The 18307-nt window shown below is 41.7% G+C and overlaps 1 protein-coding gene across 1 annotated transcript in view; it reads left to right on the top strand.

Moving 5' to 3' along the window:
* Positions 1 to 17711, top strand: part of LOC132823312 (AT-rich interactive domain-containing protein 5B-like) — a 101254-nt gene extending 83543 nt beyond the window's left edge. Inside the window, exons 8-11 of the mRNA XM_060836988.1 lie at positions 4531 to 4583; positions 5332 to 5429; positions 9425 to 9608; positions 14107 to 17711. Coding sequence (XP_060692971.1) covers positions 4531 to 4583; positions 5332 to 5429; positions 9425 to 9608; positions 14107 to 16278 — 2507 coding nt within the window. The 3' untranslated portion in view covers positions 16279 to 17711. The remainder of the gene's footprint in view (positions 1 to 4530; positions 4584 to 5331; positions 5430 to 9424; positions 9609 to 14106) is intronic.
* The last annotated feature ends 596 nt before the right edge of the window (positions 17712 to 18307 follow it).

Below are 18307 nucleotides of genomic sequence, written 5' to 3'. Positions count from 1 at the left end.
TTTTTTTTCTTCTCTGAATAATGTAAGAGACTTAATTATACACTCTGGTTAGTTGTAGGTTAGATTAGCAGTTTAGTTGAGTTTTGTTTTTCTCTTGGTATCTCTTTTTTTCTCTGATAAATTTTGGTTATTATTTATTTAAGATTTAATTGTATATCAATGTTTATACTTGGGTTTTTTATTTGTAAACTTGTTAAATTTTCAATTAAAAATATCTATAAATAAAGACATCTGATACTCTACCAACTGAGCTACCGGGGGCTCCCAGATACTGCATGACTGAAGTAAAAATAATTAGTAATACTCAGTAAATCAGGCAGCTCCTTTGGAGACCAAAACAGAGATAATGATTTAGGTTGATGACCTTTTCTGTGGAGATAACATGTTTGGTTAGCATTATGTTTTAATTCATTCTTGGATTCCAAGGCAGCTACTGAGAAACTATTTCTTAATCTTGCAGTTAAAATTAAACCATTCAGTGACAACATTAGGCCTGTAATTTTCCCATAGATTCTCCTGCTGAAAAGAATATGAATATTAGGTCAACTGATTTTGTTTTGTAAAACTGAGGTCAGTAAAATTTACCAAGTAACATGGAACAAAGCTCCCTCTTGACCGTGTTCAGACTAAATGACCTGAATAACAGAATTGAACTAACTCTCAGGTGTGGAATGATTCACTCCTGAATTTATGGCAATAGGCAGTAGGTGCAGGAGTAGGCCATTCGGCCTTTCGAGCCAGCACCCCCATTCATTATAATCATGGCTGATCATCCACAAGTCAGTATCCTGTTCCTGCCTTATCCCCATAACCCTTGATTCCACTACTTTTAATAGCTTTATCCTTCTCTTTTGTGATTGTATCCTTCTGGGGTAGTGCATTCCACACACCCACCACTCTCTGGGTGAAGAAGTTTCTCCTCAACTCTGTTCTAAATGGCCTACCCCTTATTTTTAAACTCTGTCCTCTGGTTCTGGACTCGCCCATCAGCGGAAACATGTTTCCTGCCTCCAGAGTGTCCAATCCATTAATAATCTTATACGTCTCAATCAGATCCCCTCTCATCCTTCTAAACTCAAGGGTATACAAGCCCAGTTGCTCCAATCTTTCAACATCTGGGAATTGACCTCATGAACCTACGTTGCACTCCCTTAATAGTCAGCATGTCCTTCCTCCAATTTGGAGATCAAAACTGCACACACTATTCCAGGTGTGGTCCAGGGCCCTGTACAGCTGCAGAAGGACCTCTTTGCTTCTATACTCGATTTCTCTTGTTATGAAGGCCAGTATGCTATTAGCCGCCTTCACTGCCTGCTGTATCTGCATGCTTGCTTTCATTGACTGATGTACAAGAACACCTAGATCTTGTTGTACTTCCTCTTTATCTAACTTGACTCCATTTAGGTAGTAAACTGCCTTCCTGTTCTTGCCACCAAAGTGAATAACCACCCATTTATCCACATTAAACTGCACCTGCCATGCATCAGTCCACTCACCTAGCCAGTCCAGGTCACCCTGTATTCTCATAACAACCTCCTCACATTTCACCCTGCCACCCAGCTTAGTGTCATCAGTAAATTTGCTAATAAGTTTTAATACTTTCATCTATATCATTAATGTATACTATAAACAGCTGTGGTCCCAGCACCACTGTTACCCCACTGGTCACTGGCTACCATTCCAAAAGGGACCAGTTTCCCACTATTCTCTGCTTCCTGTCAGCCAGCCAATTTTCAATCCAAGTCAGTATTTTGTCCCCAATACCATGTGCCCTAAGTTTGCTCACTAATCTCCTATGTGGGACTTTATCAAAAGCTTTCTGGAAGTCCAGGTACACTATATCCACTGGCTCTCCCTTGTCTATCTTCATAGTTACATCCTCAAAGCATTCCAGAAGATTAGTCAAGCCCGATTTCCCCTTCTTAAATCCATGCTGACTCTGCTAACTATCCTGTTACTGCTATCCAAATGAGTTGTAACTTCATCTTTTATAATTGACTCCAGCATCTTTCCCACCACTGACGTCTGACTTAACCAATCTATACTTCCTTGTTTTCTCTCTCCCTTTTTTCTTGAAACGTGGGGCAACATTAGCCACCCTCCAATTTTCAGGAACTGATCTGAATCTATGGAACATTAGAAAATGATTACCAATGTGTCCACGATTTCTAAAGCCACCTCCTTTAGTATTCTGGGATGCAGGCCATCAGATCTCGGGGACTTGTCAGCCTTCAGACCTAAGTCTCTCCAACACCATTGCCTGCCTAATATAAATTCCCTTCAGTTCATCCATTACCCTCTATCCCTCAGCCAGTATTACATCTGGAAGATTGCTTGTGTCTTCCCCAGTGAAGACAGATCCAAAGTAACTATTCAACTCTTCTGCCATTTCCTTGTACCCCATAATAAATTCACCCGTTTCTGTCTTCAAGGACCCAATTTTAGTCTTAGCCATCTTTTTCTCTTTCCACATTCCTAATAAGTTTTTATTAATCTCCTTTATATTTTTGGCTGGTTTGCCTTCGTACCTCATTTTGTCTCCGTGTATTGCCTTTAAGAGTTTCCCAGTCCTCCAGCTTTCCCCTCATCTTTGCTATGGTATACTTCTTCTCTTTTATCTTTATACAGTCCTTAACTTCCCTCGTCAGCCATGGCTGACCCCACCATGGGATCTATCTTTCCCTTTGGAATGACCGATCTTGCACCATCTGCATTATTTCCAGAAATACCTGCTGTTGTTATTCCCCTGCTGTCCCTGCTAGGATATTGAACCCTTGAACTTTGGCCAGCTCCTCCCTCAGCGCTCCATAGTTCCCTTTGTTCAACTGCAATACTGACCCTTCCGATTCTCCCTTCTCCCTCTCAAATTGCAGATTAAAACTTACCATATTATGGCAAACTGTGTGTGCAATGCATGCTGGGACAAAGGTGTAAAGAAATCCTATAACTGGTATCTTTTAAATCAGCACGCGTCCCAGCTTCGCAGATGGAGCGAGATGAGTTGGAATAAAACAGCAGGGTTTTCTGAAGTGCACTGAGTGGTTAAGCCTATTGTAAGACAATGCAACCATTTTGCCTTCAATCGATAAGGATGTGCTGCCTGTGGAGCAGGGTGACTGATGGGTATTTTAGCCTTTTTCCAGGCAGCTAGCAATGTTTCAGTTACTTTGGAATGTTGTTGTCATTATCCAGTCACATTTAACTTTAAAATTCAGAGATGCATTCTCTGTCTTACGTCAAAACAAAATTAGCTCTTCTGAACAAGTGAGCATTCTGGAAGACAACTTGTCCCCCTTCTCCTTAATCAGGGAATTTCAGATTGTCTGTTACCTTTATTACCTTTTTATTGTTTTAAGTACTCATAGCAAACCTTTGCTGACACTTGACCAGGTGTTATATCTCGTCTGTGCTCCATCTTGTCATTAACCCAGACCATTTCAGCTTTGCAGTCTTTCTGTTTGGCCTGTTAATTTGCAAACACATCTATAACTGAATCCAAGTGGTTCTGTTTCAGTATTAACCTTAGTTTGAAGGTGTTATAACTCTCAAATTGAGATGAGATTTTTGAAGTTTAAAGGGTAAGCTTGCTTGTATGAAATTTCCAAAAAGCAAGTGGATTATTGTTGTCCTTTTATAATTACTATCATTTGTATAACCTCGTGTGCTCCTTTTAGTTCTTTTAACATAATAATTAATGTTGCAGTGTCTATCAGGACATTTTCCTCTTTGATCATTGGGTTTTCTGTTCAGAATGAATAATGTTGGACTGAGTCAGTTGCTCTTGTTTTCTGGGTTAGTGGTGCTGGAAGAGCACAGCAGTTCAGGCAGCATCCGAGGAGCAGGAAAATCGACGTTTCGGGCGAAAGCCCTTCATCAGGAATAAAGGAGAGGTTAGGTGCCGGCGCATTACTGCAAGTGTGGAGCCGAGGATCTTGAAGGAGAACTGTTGCTGGTGTTTTTGAATCTGTAGTCTGTACTGTTAGTCCTGCTCGGGTCCGGAGTCCGTGTGGGATGAGTTGGTTACGGAGGCAGGCACTGAGGAAGCAAATGTGGCTGTGGTAGCGAGTTTGTTTCAGGACATGGTTGAAGAGCTTCAGGGGAGAGAAAATGACCTGGGAGTTGCAGTAGGAGAGGGACTCCCTGAGATTCTTGTTGAGAGAGGAGGAAAACTTCTTCAAGGCAGGCATCCTTGCGAGAGGATTCGCAGTCGGGTTAAAATCAACTAGGTTAAAAACAATGACTGCAGATGCTGGAAACCACATTCTGGATTAGTGGTGCTGGAAGAGCACAGCAGTTTAGGCAGCATCCGGGGAGCAGTAAAATTGATATTTCAGGCAAAAGCTCTTGTTTTCTCCCAGCCCAGGGAGCCTTGACTTTTAAATGCATTTTTCAGGCTGTGTTTGAATTGAAAGTGTGCGTGCTGTAAGAGCTGTATTCTAAATTTAGTCAGTGAAGAGGGTGTTAAAATTAAGTTATTTTTGAAAATCCACTGCTTACCCACAGTGACATGCTTTTCTCTTTGTTTATCAGTTGATCTATTCATAATGTTCACTGTTACACAACGGCTTGGAGGATATGAAGCAGTAAGTATACTTCCTCTTATTTTTGCAGAGCTGTTAAAACATGTCCTTTTTAGCTGTTTTTGACATAAAGTACTTCTTGGAATTCACTGACTCAAATGTAATGAAGAAATTATAAAATTCAGAAATTTCCATTCACCTTGGGGAATCCAGCTACCTATCTATCATTCCAGTTTGCCACTTCAGTTAAGTTGGCATTTTTCCCAGATACATCCTGGGTAATGATGCATCTTGAAAGCACTTTTCTATGACTATGACGTCTATAAAGGTTTGACCACAATGATGTCAAGTATGCAATCACCACGAGCACTGTGTTTCTCCATTCTCATTCCTTTCTCCCATTACTTTGCGGAGTATTTCGGTGTTCTGTATGCAGTTTTTATTTCAGGAGCGTGTGAAGTGTAAGGCACCTTCCCATACTCTGACTTGCTTCAGTGTAGTGTATTTACCACAGCTGTGGTATTTAGTGAATTTATTTCCTTTCTTCACTGGGCAACTTTTTAAACTGGGTTTAGGGTAATTACCTACTCTGCTTTTAAGAAGCTCAGGACTGTTATTACATCAAAACAGAAGACAGTGCTCCTGATAGGATAATGCTGAACTGCAGGCTGTTGTAGCTAATTCTTGCTTTGAAACTTGGTCAAACTTGCGAAAAGTTTTTATCTCCTTTTTGGAAAGTCATTGATTGTGCAGTTTTAAATTTCAAGCTGACAGTGGCCTTTTGTTAAAGGATTCTGATTTCTTGTTGCAGGTAACTGCTCGCCGGTTGTGGAAGCATATCTATGATGAGCTGGGTGGTAACCCAGGGAGTACTAGTGCTGCCACCTGTACCAGGAGACATTACGAGAGGTAGAGTACATTGCATCTGACTGCCCACCTTCACTGTTAAAACTCCAGCTATGCTTGAATCTAACTTTGTCAGGCAATAGACCAAACTATTACCAGGGAGTCTCTTTGCTCCTGAGCGTGATGAGGTGGCTCAGTGCATGAAAGAGGTCCTCAGCGACTGTCTTGTTACCATACAATTTGGACCATCTTCACTTGGATGGACAGACACCCAGGTTCCCTGATTTTCATCTTACAATATATTACAATGTTTACCTCTGGAAATGGGCACAATCCAATTCCTAGAGCAGTGTGTCAGGAAACTTTTCAACCTAAGTGAAATGGGACCAACCTGTTCATAGGGGCTTTAATGGTATGGAGTGTGCTCAAAGATGACTTTATTCCTGCGGGTTCAAAGGCAGTCCACATCTGGACACTAAGTGAATTGAACAGTGATACACACTCTCGTTCCTAGCATATAGTGATTCATACTGAAATTTATTCAAATAGAATGATAATCAGATAATTTAAAGAGACACAATGCATTCTTATATTGAGTAGTATTTGGTAGGATGTAAGATAGAACATGATGTGGTTTGTATTTGAATGTGTCTTCATTTTGCTGAAATAACACCAACCGGCTTTATCGTTTACTTATTAACAGCAAAATATTAATCTTCTTAAAAGTAAGAGGTGAACCAAATGCAAGTTTTGACTGATTGGTAATGTATTCATCTCTGAATCAGAAGTTCATTACCTTCTCTAGAGGTTTAATCACTTGCAGGCTGGCTCCCTGAGAGTTTTTACAGTCCTGAGGATTATGCCTTTCATAGAAGTTTTTAAATCAGTGCCCTATAAATCTTCTCAGATGAGGCTGGAGGATCCTACAGCACAAATTGAAAAGAAGTGCAGTTCTGCAATTATTTTGAGCAGTATTTATGCTGCAACCAACTTTATTAAAGCAGATTGGTCTCAGTGCCAATGTGGAACCTTGCTGCATCTGCCTGTTTCACAGCAATGGTAATGCTTCAAAAGCACGTACAGCAAACTGTTTTAACCAGCACCTTATAAACCGGTGTTCCTGATAAACTGGTTAAAAATTATATACCTCAAATATTGTGAAAGTTGCTGTATTTATTCTACCCAATTATTATAGTTCTTGAAATTTATTTACCTCAATGGAGATATTTTGGTTCAATTGAATGGCCACACACAATATCAACAGTCAATTCATATTTTGAGTCAATTTCTTCTCAAATACCATGATGTCAGCTGAGGGTTTGAGTGAGAAAGCTCTTGGTAAGTTTTATTTAAGGCAAAGTTGCACTATTATCTGTGATTTGTGCTATAAATAAAGTCTGACAGTGATGGGATGTACCCCCTACATTCTGTTTCTATTACTTATTATGTGTGTGTTTACATTCTCTGTGTGGACCTCCTTGATTATTCTGAATAATTAATCAATCAGTATATTCCTGATTCCATAGGTACTGGTTATTAATGTTTACTGTAATTACAAACTATCCTTGGGGGATTCAAAAATATAAAAGACCCTATATAAATCTTAATCCTTTTTCCTCAAATGATACCCAGAAATGTTTTGCTTTGTTTTATTGCTTAAGTTCAGTATTTATTACACTTTGTGATAACATAAGTGACATTTGTATGACTAATATAGTGTAGGCTAAGAGGAACATTGTCGCAAATTTTCTGCCACATACCAGTCAGGAGGAAGTCAAACTAGCAGGACTTCAATACATTCCTCAAAATCTTTCACAGCAAATCGGGGAGTTTGACATGGAGTGACAGTTGTAATGTAAGAAATGTGGCAGCAACTTTCGTCAGAGGAAAGTCCCACCAACCGGGAAGAATGGCATCACCTGGGAGGACAGATGTGATCTTGGCTGAAAGTTGACACCAAACAAGGCAGCACCCCCACACCCACCTCACAACCACCCAAATGTGCCGGGATAGGTTATAGTCTGAAGTCTCCGCAGTAAATCTTGACCGCAAAGTCTTTTAAATCAGAGTGGGGAGCAGTAATGCAGAGCTCAGACGTGAAAAAAAAATTAAAAGACATGAGAAGGGGATGTTGGAGAACTGAAAGAGTGAGCAGCTGAATATGAGCAAGTTTCACTGGTTTTCAGAGAATGGGTGACCAGTTTCTGTTTTGACTTTTGAGATTCTATATTTAGAGACATGAAGTATTAATCATTATGAACTTTCAGGTATGTAGAAGCAGATCCTGATGAACTGGTTTCCAAATCTTTATTCCAATAAAACTATTGTTCTGATATCATTATTGATTTTGAGCAAGTGTATAACCGTTTCATGTATAAGTTCTGATCTCTCTGAATGAAGAACCTCAGTGGAATCTGAGAAAGGATTTGGAGCTGTTTGTAATGGAGGGAGAGGGAGGAATATGCAGTGTCTCTGCTTGGCTTGTCTGTTGGCAGCTTTTATTAACAAAAGGGGCTAATAGAGAAAGGAGTCTTTTCTGTGCACTGTAAACACATTCCCGCATTTTGCAGACCAGAGAGAGAGTGAAATGAGTTGTTTTTGAAGGTAACTCTGCCTGGCTTAACTAAAGCACAAAGACTGGTCTAATGTGCAGACACTACTGAGTGTATCAGTTGGAAGTTGACTGGAAATCAACTTTTGGGCTCTGATGTTTGCATGAATTCTGTTTTAAATTTGAAATATAGTTGATTCTTTAGTAAATTTCATCACCTTTTTAAGTCTTTATTGCGAGATTGTGTGGCAGCCATGAAGACATGTATGGTACAGTTGGATGTGGCTTCTTACAAACTTGGTGTTAACTAATTTGACTTTAGTATCCGACCTCACCGCTTCACCACCCAAATATAACTGTCTACGCTGCATTCCTGCAAGATACTCAAACCCTACAGTCTTGCTAAGACACTTACTCCTATATTTATGCACCATACATAGTTTAAAGCTGTCCACAGGCAGGGGTTAGTTTATGTAGAAAATGAAAATGTTCCACCCGCTGCACGTCCCACATTGTTTAAGTACCTTTGAGGCTTTTGCCTCTTCGCCATTTATTCATAACTCTTGAACCTTGGGTCGCTCTGAATTAGTCCGTATTCAGTGATGAGGTCACAGGTAGAGACACAAGAGAACTTTAAGTATAATAAATGTGTTGCAAAACTTAAACTGGTTCAGAAAAGATTTACAGGGATGTTGCCAGGATTGGAGGGTTTGAGCTATAGGGAGAGGCTGAACAGGCTGGGGCTGTTTTCCCTGGAGCGTTGTAGGCTGAGGGGTGACTTTACGGAGATTTATAAAATCATGAGGGGCATGGATAGGGTAAATAGACAAGGTCTTTTCCCAGGGGTAGCAGAGTCTAAAAAGAGGGCATAGATTTAATGTGAGAGGGGAAAGATATAAAAGAAACCTAAGGGGCAACTTTTTCATGCAGAGGGTGGTGCATACTGCGCAGGAATGCAGCGTAGACAGTTATTTTTGGGTGGTGGAGGGACTTTAACTAAAGTCAAATTAGTTAACACCAAGTTTGTGAGAAGCCACATCCAACTGTACCATACATGTCTTCATGGCTGCCACACAGTATGGAATGAGCTGACCGAGGACATGGTGGAGGCCGGTACAATTGCAACATTTAAAAGGCATCTGGATGGGTATATGAATAGGAAGGGTTTGGAGGGATATGGGCCAAGTGCTGGCAAATGGGGCAAGATTTATGTAGAATGGACAAATTGGACTGAAAGTCTGTTTCCATGCTGTACATCTCTCTGACTCTTGTCAGTCTCTTGAATATTTTTAAAGTAGAGGGTAATAGCCTTACAACCATTTTCTTAAGAATCTGTCTGATTAGCAGGTGTGTTGGATTGAGATTATGATCTGATCAATGATGTGTTGAATAGTAGAGCAGATTTGAGGGGCCGAATTGCCTACACCTGCTCCTTACCTCACTGTTTATGAAAGGTGTGAAAATGATGTTGGAACGCCTGGGTGATTCCGCTGCTGTTTCTCTGCAGGCTGATCCTACCATACGAACGCTACCTCAAAGGGGAGGAACACAAACCACTGCCACCAACCAAGCCACGCAAACACACTACAAGCACATCGGATGACTCTGAGAAAGATGTCAAAACGAAAACTGGGGAGCCAAGCTTAAAAGTTAAAAAGATTCCAGAATCAACTCGTATGTCTGAGAAAGAGGTGCGATTTCCCCTCGTTCCAGTGGGTACTAATTTACATTTGGGCTCATTGTACAATGTTCTGTCCTGAAGATCAGTAGGATGTTCTTACTTTCACTCTGTCGTCTCTGCTTGGCAATATTCCTATAACATGCAGCTTGGATCCTTGGCAAAGCCCTTTGGAACAAGCAGAAGTTTCAGTATCAAAAAAAAATTGAATTGCATTGTTTGCCAGCAATTGTGCTGGGTTGTAACTGACACTGATAAATTGCAGCCTAGTTATTTTTATGAAAGAAAAAGACCGGAAAGCATTTTATATGCTGATCTTGCCATGAGCCAGCTATTCACTGAGCAGAAAGTGGTGGGAGTGTCATAAATGTATTTGGATTTCAAGCTGACTTTAGAGAAACCCCTGTGGTGTTATGTTAAATTGAAATGTTGCAATAAACAAATTTACTTATCCCCTAGAGTCTCCTAAGCTAGCAAGTGATGGAAGGGAGGGTACGCTGCTAGTTCGGTAGCAGTACTGCTTTACCATTTTGTGCAGGGATGCAAACCTTTGTAGAAATGGTAAATCAGAATGCATATCCTCCATGTGAGTAACAGACCTATCATTACAGACTTGTCCTTTGTACCTTGTTAGTTCGCTGTCCTTCATCCATCAGTCTAACCTATTCCTAAACATTCTCAATGGACCTGCTTCAGTCTCAAGTGAAGTAGCTAGCTCATTATTGCCATACTTTTTTTGTCCCTCTTGGCTGGGGTTGTGTTTTTCTTTAATTGTCCATTTGCTGATCTGATTGAAAAATTACTGAAGAGGAAAATGGGACATCAAATCTCTGTACCCCCAGTATTTATTGCTAAAGTCTGGAGTTCTATCTGTCGTCTGTGATTTGTTTGCAAAGTTCCCACGCTGAAACAGCAGCACCTGAGACTGACCCAGTGCTGCATTCGTGCAACATTTTGTTTTCCCTAAGTGATTGAATGTTTGGCAGTCAGGTTGGTGATCCTTGTGGGAAAACTCAGGACCTAGGAATCTGTTCAAACTGCAGAGCTGACTTTGAACCTGAAAAGAAGACTTTTTTTTTTCTCTCTCCTTCCTAGAAAGCATTGGGTTTGTGGTTCCAGGAATGTTAACAATGTAGGCACGTAGTTGGGAGGGATGGGACTTCATAGACAAGTGTGAGAGGCAGGAGAGGAGGGGGAGTGATCATTTTGGTAAGGAATAGTACTACTGTCGCACTTAGGGAGGATATTCCTGGAAATACATCCAGGGATGTTATCCGAGTGGAACTGAAAAATAAAGGGATGATCACCTTTATTTGGATTGTATTATTGACCCCCTAATAGTCAGAGGGAAATTGAGAAACAAACTTCTAAGGAGGTTTCTGTTATCTGTAAGAATAATAGAATGGTTATGGTAGGGGATTTTAACTTTCCAAATATAAACTGGGACTGCCATAGTGTTAAGGGTTGAGCTGGAGAGGAATTTAAGTGTGTACAGGAAAACTTTCTGGTTCAGAATGTAGATGTACCTACAAGAGAAGGTGCAAAACTTAACCTGCAGGGCAGGTGACTGAGGTGTCAGTGGGGGAGCATTTTGGGGCCAGCGACCATAATTCTATTAGATTTAAAATAGTGATGGAAAAGGACAGTTCAGATCGAAAAGGTGAAGTTCTACATTGGAGGAAGGCTAATTTTGATGGTATCCGGCAAAAACTTTCAAAAGTTGATTGGAGGCGGATGTTCGCAGATAAAGGGACAGCAGGAAAATGGGAAGCCTTCAGAAATGAGATAACGAGAATCCAGAGAAAGTATATTCCTGTCAGGGTGAAAGGAAAGGCTGGTAGGTATAAGGAATGCTGGATGACCAATGAAATTGAGGGGTTGGTTAAGAAAAAGAAGGAAGCATATGTCAGGTATAGACAGGATAGATCGAGTGAATCATTAGAGTATAAAGGAAATAGGAGTATACTTAAGAGAGCAAAATGGGGACATGAGATAGTTTTGGCAAATAGGGTTAAGGAGACTCCAAAGGGTTTTTACAAATACATTACGGACAAAAGTGTAACTAGGGAGAGAATAGGGCCCCTCAAAGATCAGCAAGGCGGCCTTTGTGTGGAGCCACAGAAAATGGGGGAGATACTAAATGAGTATTTTGTATCGGTATTTACTGTGGAAAAGGATATGGAAGATATAGACTGTAGGCAAATATATGGTGACATTTTGCAAAATGTCCATATTAGAGGAGGAAGTGCTGGAGATCTTGAAATGCATAAAGGTGGATAAATCCCCAGGTGTACCCGAGAACTCTGTGGGAAGCTAGAGAAGTGATTGCTGGGCCTCTTGCTGAGATATTTGTATCATCGGTAGTCACAGGTGAGGTGCTGGAAGACTGGAGGTTGGCTAATGTGGTTCCACTGTTTAAGAAGGGTGGTAAGGACAAGCCAGGGAACTGTAGACTGGTGAGCCTGACCTCGGTGGTGGGCAAGTTGTTGGAGGGAATCCTGAGGGACAGGATGTACATGTGTTTTGAAAGGCAAGGACAGATTAGGGATAGTCAACATGGCTTTGTGTGTGGGAAATCATGTCTCACAAACTTGACTGAGTTTTTTGAAGAAGTAACAAAGAGGATTGATGAGGGCAGAGCAGTAGATGTGATCTATATGGACTTCAGTAAGGCATTTGATAAGGTTCCCAGTGGGAGACTGGTGAGCATGGTTAGATCTCCTGGAATACAGGGAGAAGTAGCCATTTGGATATAGAACTGGCTCAAAGGTAGAAGACGGGGTGGTGGTGGAGGGTTGTTTTTCAGACTGGAGGCCTGTGACCAGTGGAGTGCCACAAGGATTGGTGCTGGGTCCTCTACTTTTCTTCATCTATATAAATGATGTGCATGTGAGCGTAAGAGGTACAGTTAATAAGTTTGCAGTTGATACCAAAATTGGAGGTGTAGTGGACAGCGAAGAGGGTTACCTCAGATTACAACAGGATCTTGACCAGATGGGCCAACGGGCTGAGAAGTAGCAGATGGAGAGAAGTAGCAGATTTTGGGAAAGCAAATCTTAGCAGGACTTGTACACACAATGGTAAGGTCCTAGGGAGTGTTGCTGGACAAAGAGACCTTGGAGTGCAGGTTCATAGCTCCTTGAAAGTGGAGCCGCAGGTAGATAGGATAGTGAAGAAGGTGTTTGGTATGCTTTCCTTTATTGGTGAGAGTATTGAGTACAGGATTCAGGACACCATGTTGTGACTGTACAGGACCCTGGTTGGGCACTTTTGGAATATTGTGTGCAATTCTGGTCTTCTGCCCATTGGAAGGATGTTGTGAAACTTGAAAGGGTTCAAAAAAAGATTTACAAGGATGTTACCAGGGTTGGAGGATTTGAGCTAATGAGACAAGCTGAATAGGCTAGGACTGTTTTCCCTGGAGCGTTGGAAGCTGAGGGGTGACCTTATAGATGTTTATAAAATCATAAGGGACATGAACAGACAACGTCATTTCCCTGGGGTCAGTGAGTCCAGAACTAGGGGGCATAGGTTTAGGGCGAGAAGGGAAAGATATAAAAGAAACCTAAGGGGCAACTTTTTCATGCAGAGGGTGGTACGTGTATGGAGCTGCCAGAGGAAGTGGTGGAGGCTGGTACAATTGCAACATTTTAAAAGGCATCTGGATGGGTAATTGAACAGGAAGGGTTTATGGGCCAAGTGCTGGCAAATGGGACTAGATTAGGTTAGGATATCTGGTTGGCATGGGCGAGTTGGACCGAAGGGTCTGTTTCTGTGCTGTACATCTCTATAACTATGTTCAGGGAGAAATAGGTGTGTGTTGGGTATTTTTAAATTTGGATAACCGAATTTGTCACTTTAAAGCAAAAACAGAAAGAACTGCAGATGCTGAAAATCAAACGAGAGAAATTGGTGGCAGTAACCTCAGCAGGTCTGGCAGTTCTGTGGAGAGTTAACATTTCAGGTCCTGTTTTTCTAAGTGTTACAGAATTCTCGTCCCTGTCCTCCTGTGCTCACAGGTGACTGTGTTGATTGAGTAGGTTGGTGCACCATGTGCTGTGCAGTACTGAGCGCTCTCAAACAGGAGTGCCTCCAACAAAGTTCCCTTTGCTGTGCAGTTCCTTTAAAATTGTCGCACGTCTTTAAAGGGGCTGTTTGTAGTGCATGGTCTGTTTTTCTCCTGAAGCCATTTTGCATCCAGCACCTTTATATGGAATATTGGTCCCAAGTTTAATTCACACATTGCTGTGTTGGTAACTGTCATGTGGTCAATAGTGACGGTGGGTCTAAAAATAGCCCCTCTGTCTCCATTGGACTGTTATCTGGTTAATATTGTCTGCAAGCTGGAAAGCATGTAGATGTGAAAATGAACTTGAACAGGATTGCATTGTAATGAGCCCAGAGTGGAACAGGCTAATAACCCTTCAGGCAATCGGATGATGGAGGCCAGAAGAGCTGCCTGGGGTAGAAGTGAGGCAAAATTTTTAACCCATTTTCTTTTCCCTTTTCAGGGTAATCTAGCAGGTGCTGGAAGGTGCCAGGCCAAAGGCCAAAGGACTGTCCCTGCTCAGCACTCGGGTACTCTGGGTAACAGCCAAGACAAGCAGATACCAACTCCAAAACGTAAAAACCAAGATGACGGGGCATCCATTACAGGGGAGTATTCCAGAAATAAGGCCTTCCCCCTCTCGGATTTAGAAAAAGGTGAGAAGTCTGAGTCTGAAGTGCACCGAACACATGAACAACAATTGAAAAGACAGAAAAATAGCGAGTGCCCAAGTGTGGGAAACATCCAGTTGCAACCTCAGGACTTGTCCAGTGGCTCCAGTGTTAAAGAATGTCGGCACATTGCCACCGAAGGAACGAAGTCCATCTTTCCATCTGGAATGTTCCAACACCTTCACTCTGGAATACTGAACTTCCAATTACCTGAAGGTGTGTCGCCTCTCGATGTTCTTAAAAGCAGGTTGGGCTTGACCACATCGAAAGGTGAATCCAGGCCAGCTTTTCCCAGGACACTCAAGGTGGACCAATCAAATAGCATCAAACCAGATAGCAAAATGTACATCAAAACCTTGGGAGAAAGTGAAACGCAGAACATTACTTGGCTTAATCGAGAAGACTCTAAATGTGTTTCACAACCAGCAAAGAAAACTTGCATTGGACAAATGAATGGAATTCGAGTAGTGAAAGGGAGCAGGTCTCCTGTATCCCTGTTAAGTAACTCCCATTCTACTAAACATGTTGCAGATTCCAGGGAAGAACGTAAAGCAAACCCAAGACCAAGAACATTTGAGGGGCTACATGTGAATGATGACGGTGGAGATTCACAAAGTCGCCTGGCCGAGGAGGGGTTGAATTTAAGCAAATGCGTGGATAGTAACTATGTGAATGATCGTAAAGGACAACTATCTAAAATGTTACCTCAAAATTTATCCAATAAACAATCACCACTACAGATGGAGACTTCAATGCAATACAGTGAACAGTCTTCTCCATTAAATCTCAGCAAGTCCAATAAGAATTCTCCAGGAAAGAGAGCCACCGATCTCATGCATGCACCAGTCTGTTTATCACGCAAGAGTGTCCCTCATTATCTGCTCCCTCGATCCTTACAAAATCATTGTGAGAACAGGAAAAACCGTAACGACAGTGAACGACTGGCTAAGAAACGAAGACTGGATTCTTATTGCACAAGGATGAGTGAGCAGAGAAGAGAATTTGTTCATTCCGATCATAGCTCTGGTGTTGAGTCACTGAGTCAGTCACCACTGAGCCTCCGTTCTCGAGTTGTGTCGGAGGATTTCCCTACAGATTTAAGTCTCCCAAAATATCCTAAAGTCCAGAGGCCAGAATGCACTTCGACCAATTCTGAGACCCCTCAAGACAGGAAAACGAAATTGAGTGCTGAGACAGCAAGTACAAATCTCTCCCAGTTATCTTCCTCACCCCCCGCTGTTTCTGAAACAGGAGCTACAGCAGCCAACAGCCAAACGTCTCAAGCACAAAACGGGCCTCCTACTCCACTTGGAAGAACCTTGATCAAGGATGGGATAAAGAACTGTAAGGAGGAGCTTCCAAACGGCCCCAATAGGCCATTTTCATCAAATAGCAACATGGTACCGGCCAAACGAAGCCAGCTTGCACGTTGTCCAGAGGAATCCGGAAAAGAAGGTGAAGAGCCTGCTGATGATGAATTAGTCACCTCTCATGAAGACAAAGCTCAACCAGAAGAAAAACCTAAAGGGGACCAAGAATCCAATCTGTCCAGTCATCAGGCCCTCTCCTCATTGAGTCAAGCAGACAACAAGAAAGGAACACCAACGAGCCCCTATCTACTTGGAGGCTACCATCCAGAACTCCATCACATGGCTGAGAAATTTGGAGCACGTTTTCAGCTGGTTGACTTGAATAAAAATTCTGCAAAGACACGAAAGTCTGACCCGGTTATTGTGCCAGTATTAACTCCTGGCCATCCTATTTCACCTGCTATGGTTCCTGGTTCTGTGCAACACCGACAACTCCTGGCTTCCCATTCCCAGCAAATGTATAACCACCTGCTGCGAACTTCAATGCTGCCTAACTTACCTTATGATGAGGTAGTAATGCACAGACTATCTACCAGCCCATCAACATTCTCTCCCTCTCACCTTTCTCCAGTTTACTCTGAGAAACGGGTGTGAACGGCTTTGCTACTTAAAGGTGGAACAGGTTATCTCAGATTTCCAAAAGCCGAAGATTGGCTCAACAGTACGCAAGGTTGCACCATACTCTCTTTTTTTGCCTTTTTTGTTTGAGATTCGACGTGTTGTTAAAATTACTTTCTCCCTGCCAACTCTCCAAATCTCTAAGCGATGCCTCAACTATGGCTTAGGGGGAGAATCTCAACTTGTCTGTAAATCCTGGTCTGTGTTACTCTAGGCAACCAGCAGTGATCTCCTGGAGAATGGCTTGTGTTGTCAGATTTGCTTTTCTCTCCAAGAAGAATGGGGAGAAATTAGACCATTCATTTTCAACTCTTCCCAATGACATCGTTGAAAGGAACTGGGTTCTGTAAATCCAGAAAAACCAAACCAACTGCGGTTAATGTAAATAAGAAACAAAAACCTAAAATGCTGGAGAAGCTCAGCAGGCCTGGCAGCATCTGTGGAGAGAAATCAAAAGTTGAGGTTGCGGGCTGAGTGACCCTTCCTCAGAAGTTAGTTTCCCAGTTTCTGAGGAAGGGTCACTCCACCTGAAACGTTAATCTTGATTTCTTTTCACAGTACCTGCCAGACCTGCTGAGCTGTTCCAGCATTGTCTGTTCTTGTTTCAGTAAATCAAGTCCGAGCTTGTCAGAGACCGAGGGCAACTTGCTGCTCCAGCAACAGCCTTGTCGTCTTCTCGTTATCATGAAGCTGGCTGGAGTTTTCCTGTTTGAGCAGGGAAGTGCTTCCTTTAAGACAGAAACCGACATTCCGCAATGCCCCTGTTTTAATACGCATACGAAATCTTTCTCCAAGAAAAACTTGAGTTTGCTCAGGGAGCGTTTTGTAATAAACTGCTGATGCAGCTTGATCCCATTAGAATTACAAACGGTAGCTTACCTTTTAACTTCTACCTGTCATTAACACTAGCGGGGAGTGCTCCAGTTGAGGACTTAACCAGAAATGAACAATGGACACATCTTCAGGAAGATACTGTGAAGTAACAATATTATAGTCCAAGGTGCTGCTTGAGAATATGAGACAATAGGAGGCCCCTTCCCACTTAAATCAGCAAGAAAGCATTTCCCGTGTGTAGGCCGGTCTCCTAAGTTTTTGCTTGCCCTTATTCGTCCAACTTGAACAGTAACTTGGGATGTGAGCTTTCTGTTTAGTTGGAACATCTGTTATTGCACACATTTTAACTACTAAATACTGTGGAACCTGGGTGAGGTCAACTCCAATTTGCCAAAGAAGAAAACCTTAACCAGAAACTGATTGTATCAGGGATACTCTGATCCTGTATGTCCTTTGTCCCATCTAGTTTCTTTTGCTTAATGATTGTACATCTGGGAACACCATATGGGTGTTTTTTTATATAATGAAAGCATTCCTTTGTGTTGGCTTGCTGAGCTATTTTCGAAGTTTATTTTTGTTTATATGTACTTGTCATTTTGAAAATTATACCTTTTTTTGTTTCCAGAATATATCTGGTAGATTGTAATGTTGTATCACTCTAATGTATGAGACAGGTCCATTGTGTTTAAAAGATACTATTTCTGTTTGTAATGAGACCTCAGGACTTTACTTGCAAGACAGAGTGCATTTGGTCAGTTGGGAGGACTATGACATACTGCAGTGCAGAGTCTGGTCACCTGAGCAAAAGCAATGTTTTCACACAGGTGATGGGATTGAACCATTTCGGACTAGGTAATCCTATGATAACTGTCAACAGATAATTCAATGAATGTTGAAGCACTGGAGATTGTCTCCCTCATTCTGAATTGGTCTTATGCAGTTTCTGTTTTGATAATTTTCCTTCTTAAGCAAATGCAGCCACTTTAAGTAACTGATTTTAAACTCTTAAATGTTTATATTTCTAGTACTGTCTTCTATGTAAATCAATTCCTGTAAACTCTGGCGATGGAGATAATAATAATTCCCTCAGGTACTTGCAGATCATTGCACCTATTTAAATGATTACAACATTGCAGTTCATCTTCATCTCCATTATTAGGAGATCCAACTT

This window comes from Hemiscyllium ocellatum, chromosome 16 (genome assembly GCF_020745735.1).
Source record: "Hemiscyllium ocellatum isolate sHemOce1 chromosome 16, sHemOce1.pat.X.cur, whole genome shotgun sequence".
Classification (NCBI taxonomy): Eukaryota; Metazoa; Chordata; class Chondrichthyes; order Orectolobiformes; family Hemiscylliidae; genus Hemiscyllium; species Hemiscyllium ocellatum.
Note: the sequence above shows the minus strand (reverse complement) of the source record. Positions and strands in the feature narration are given on the sequence as shown.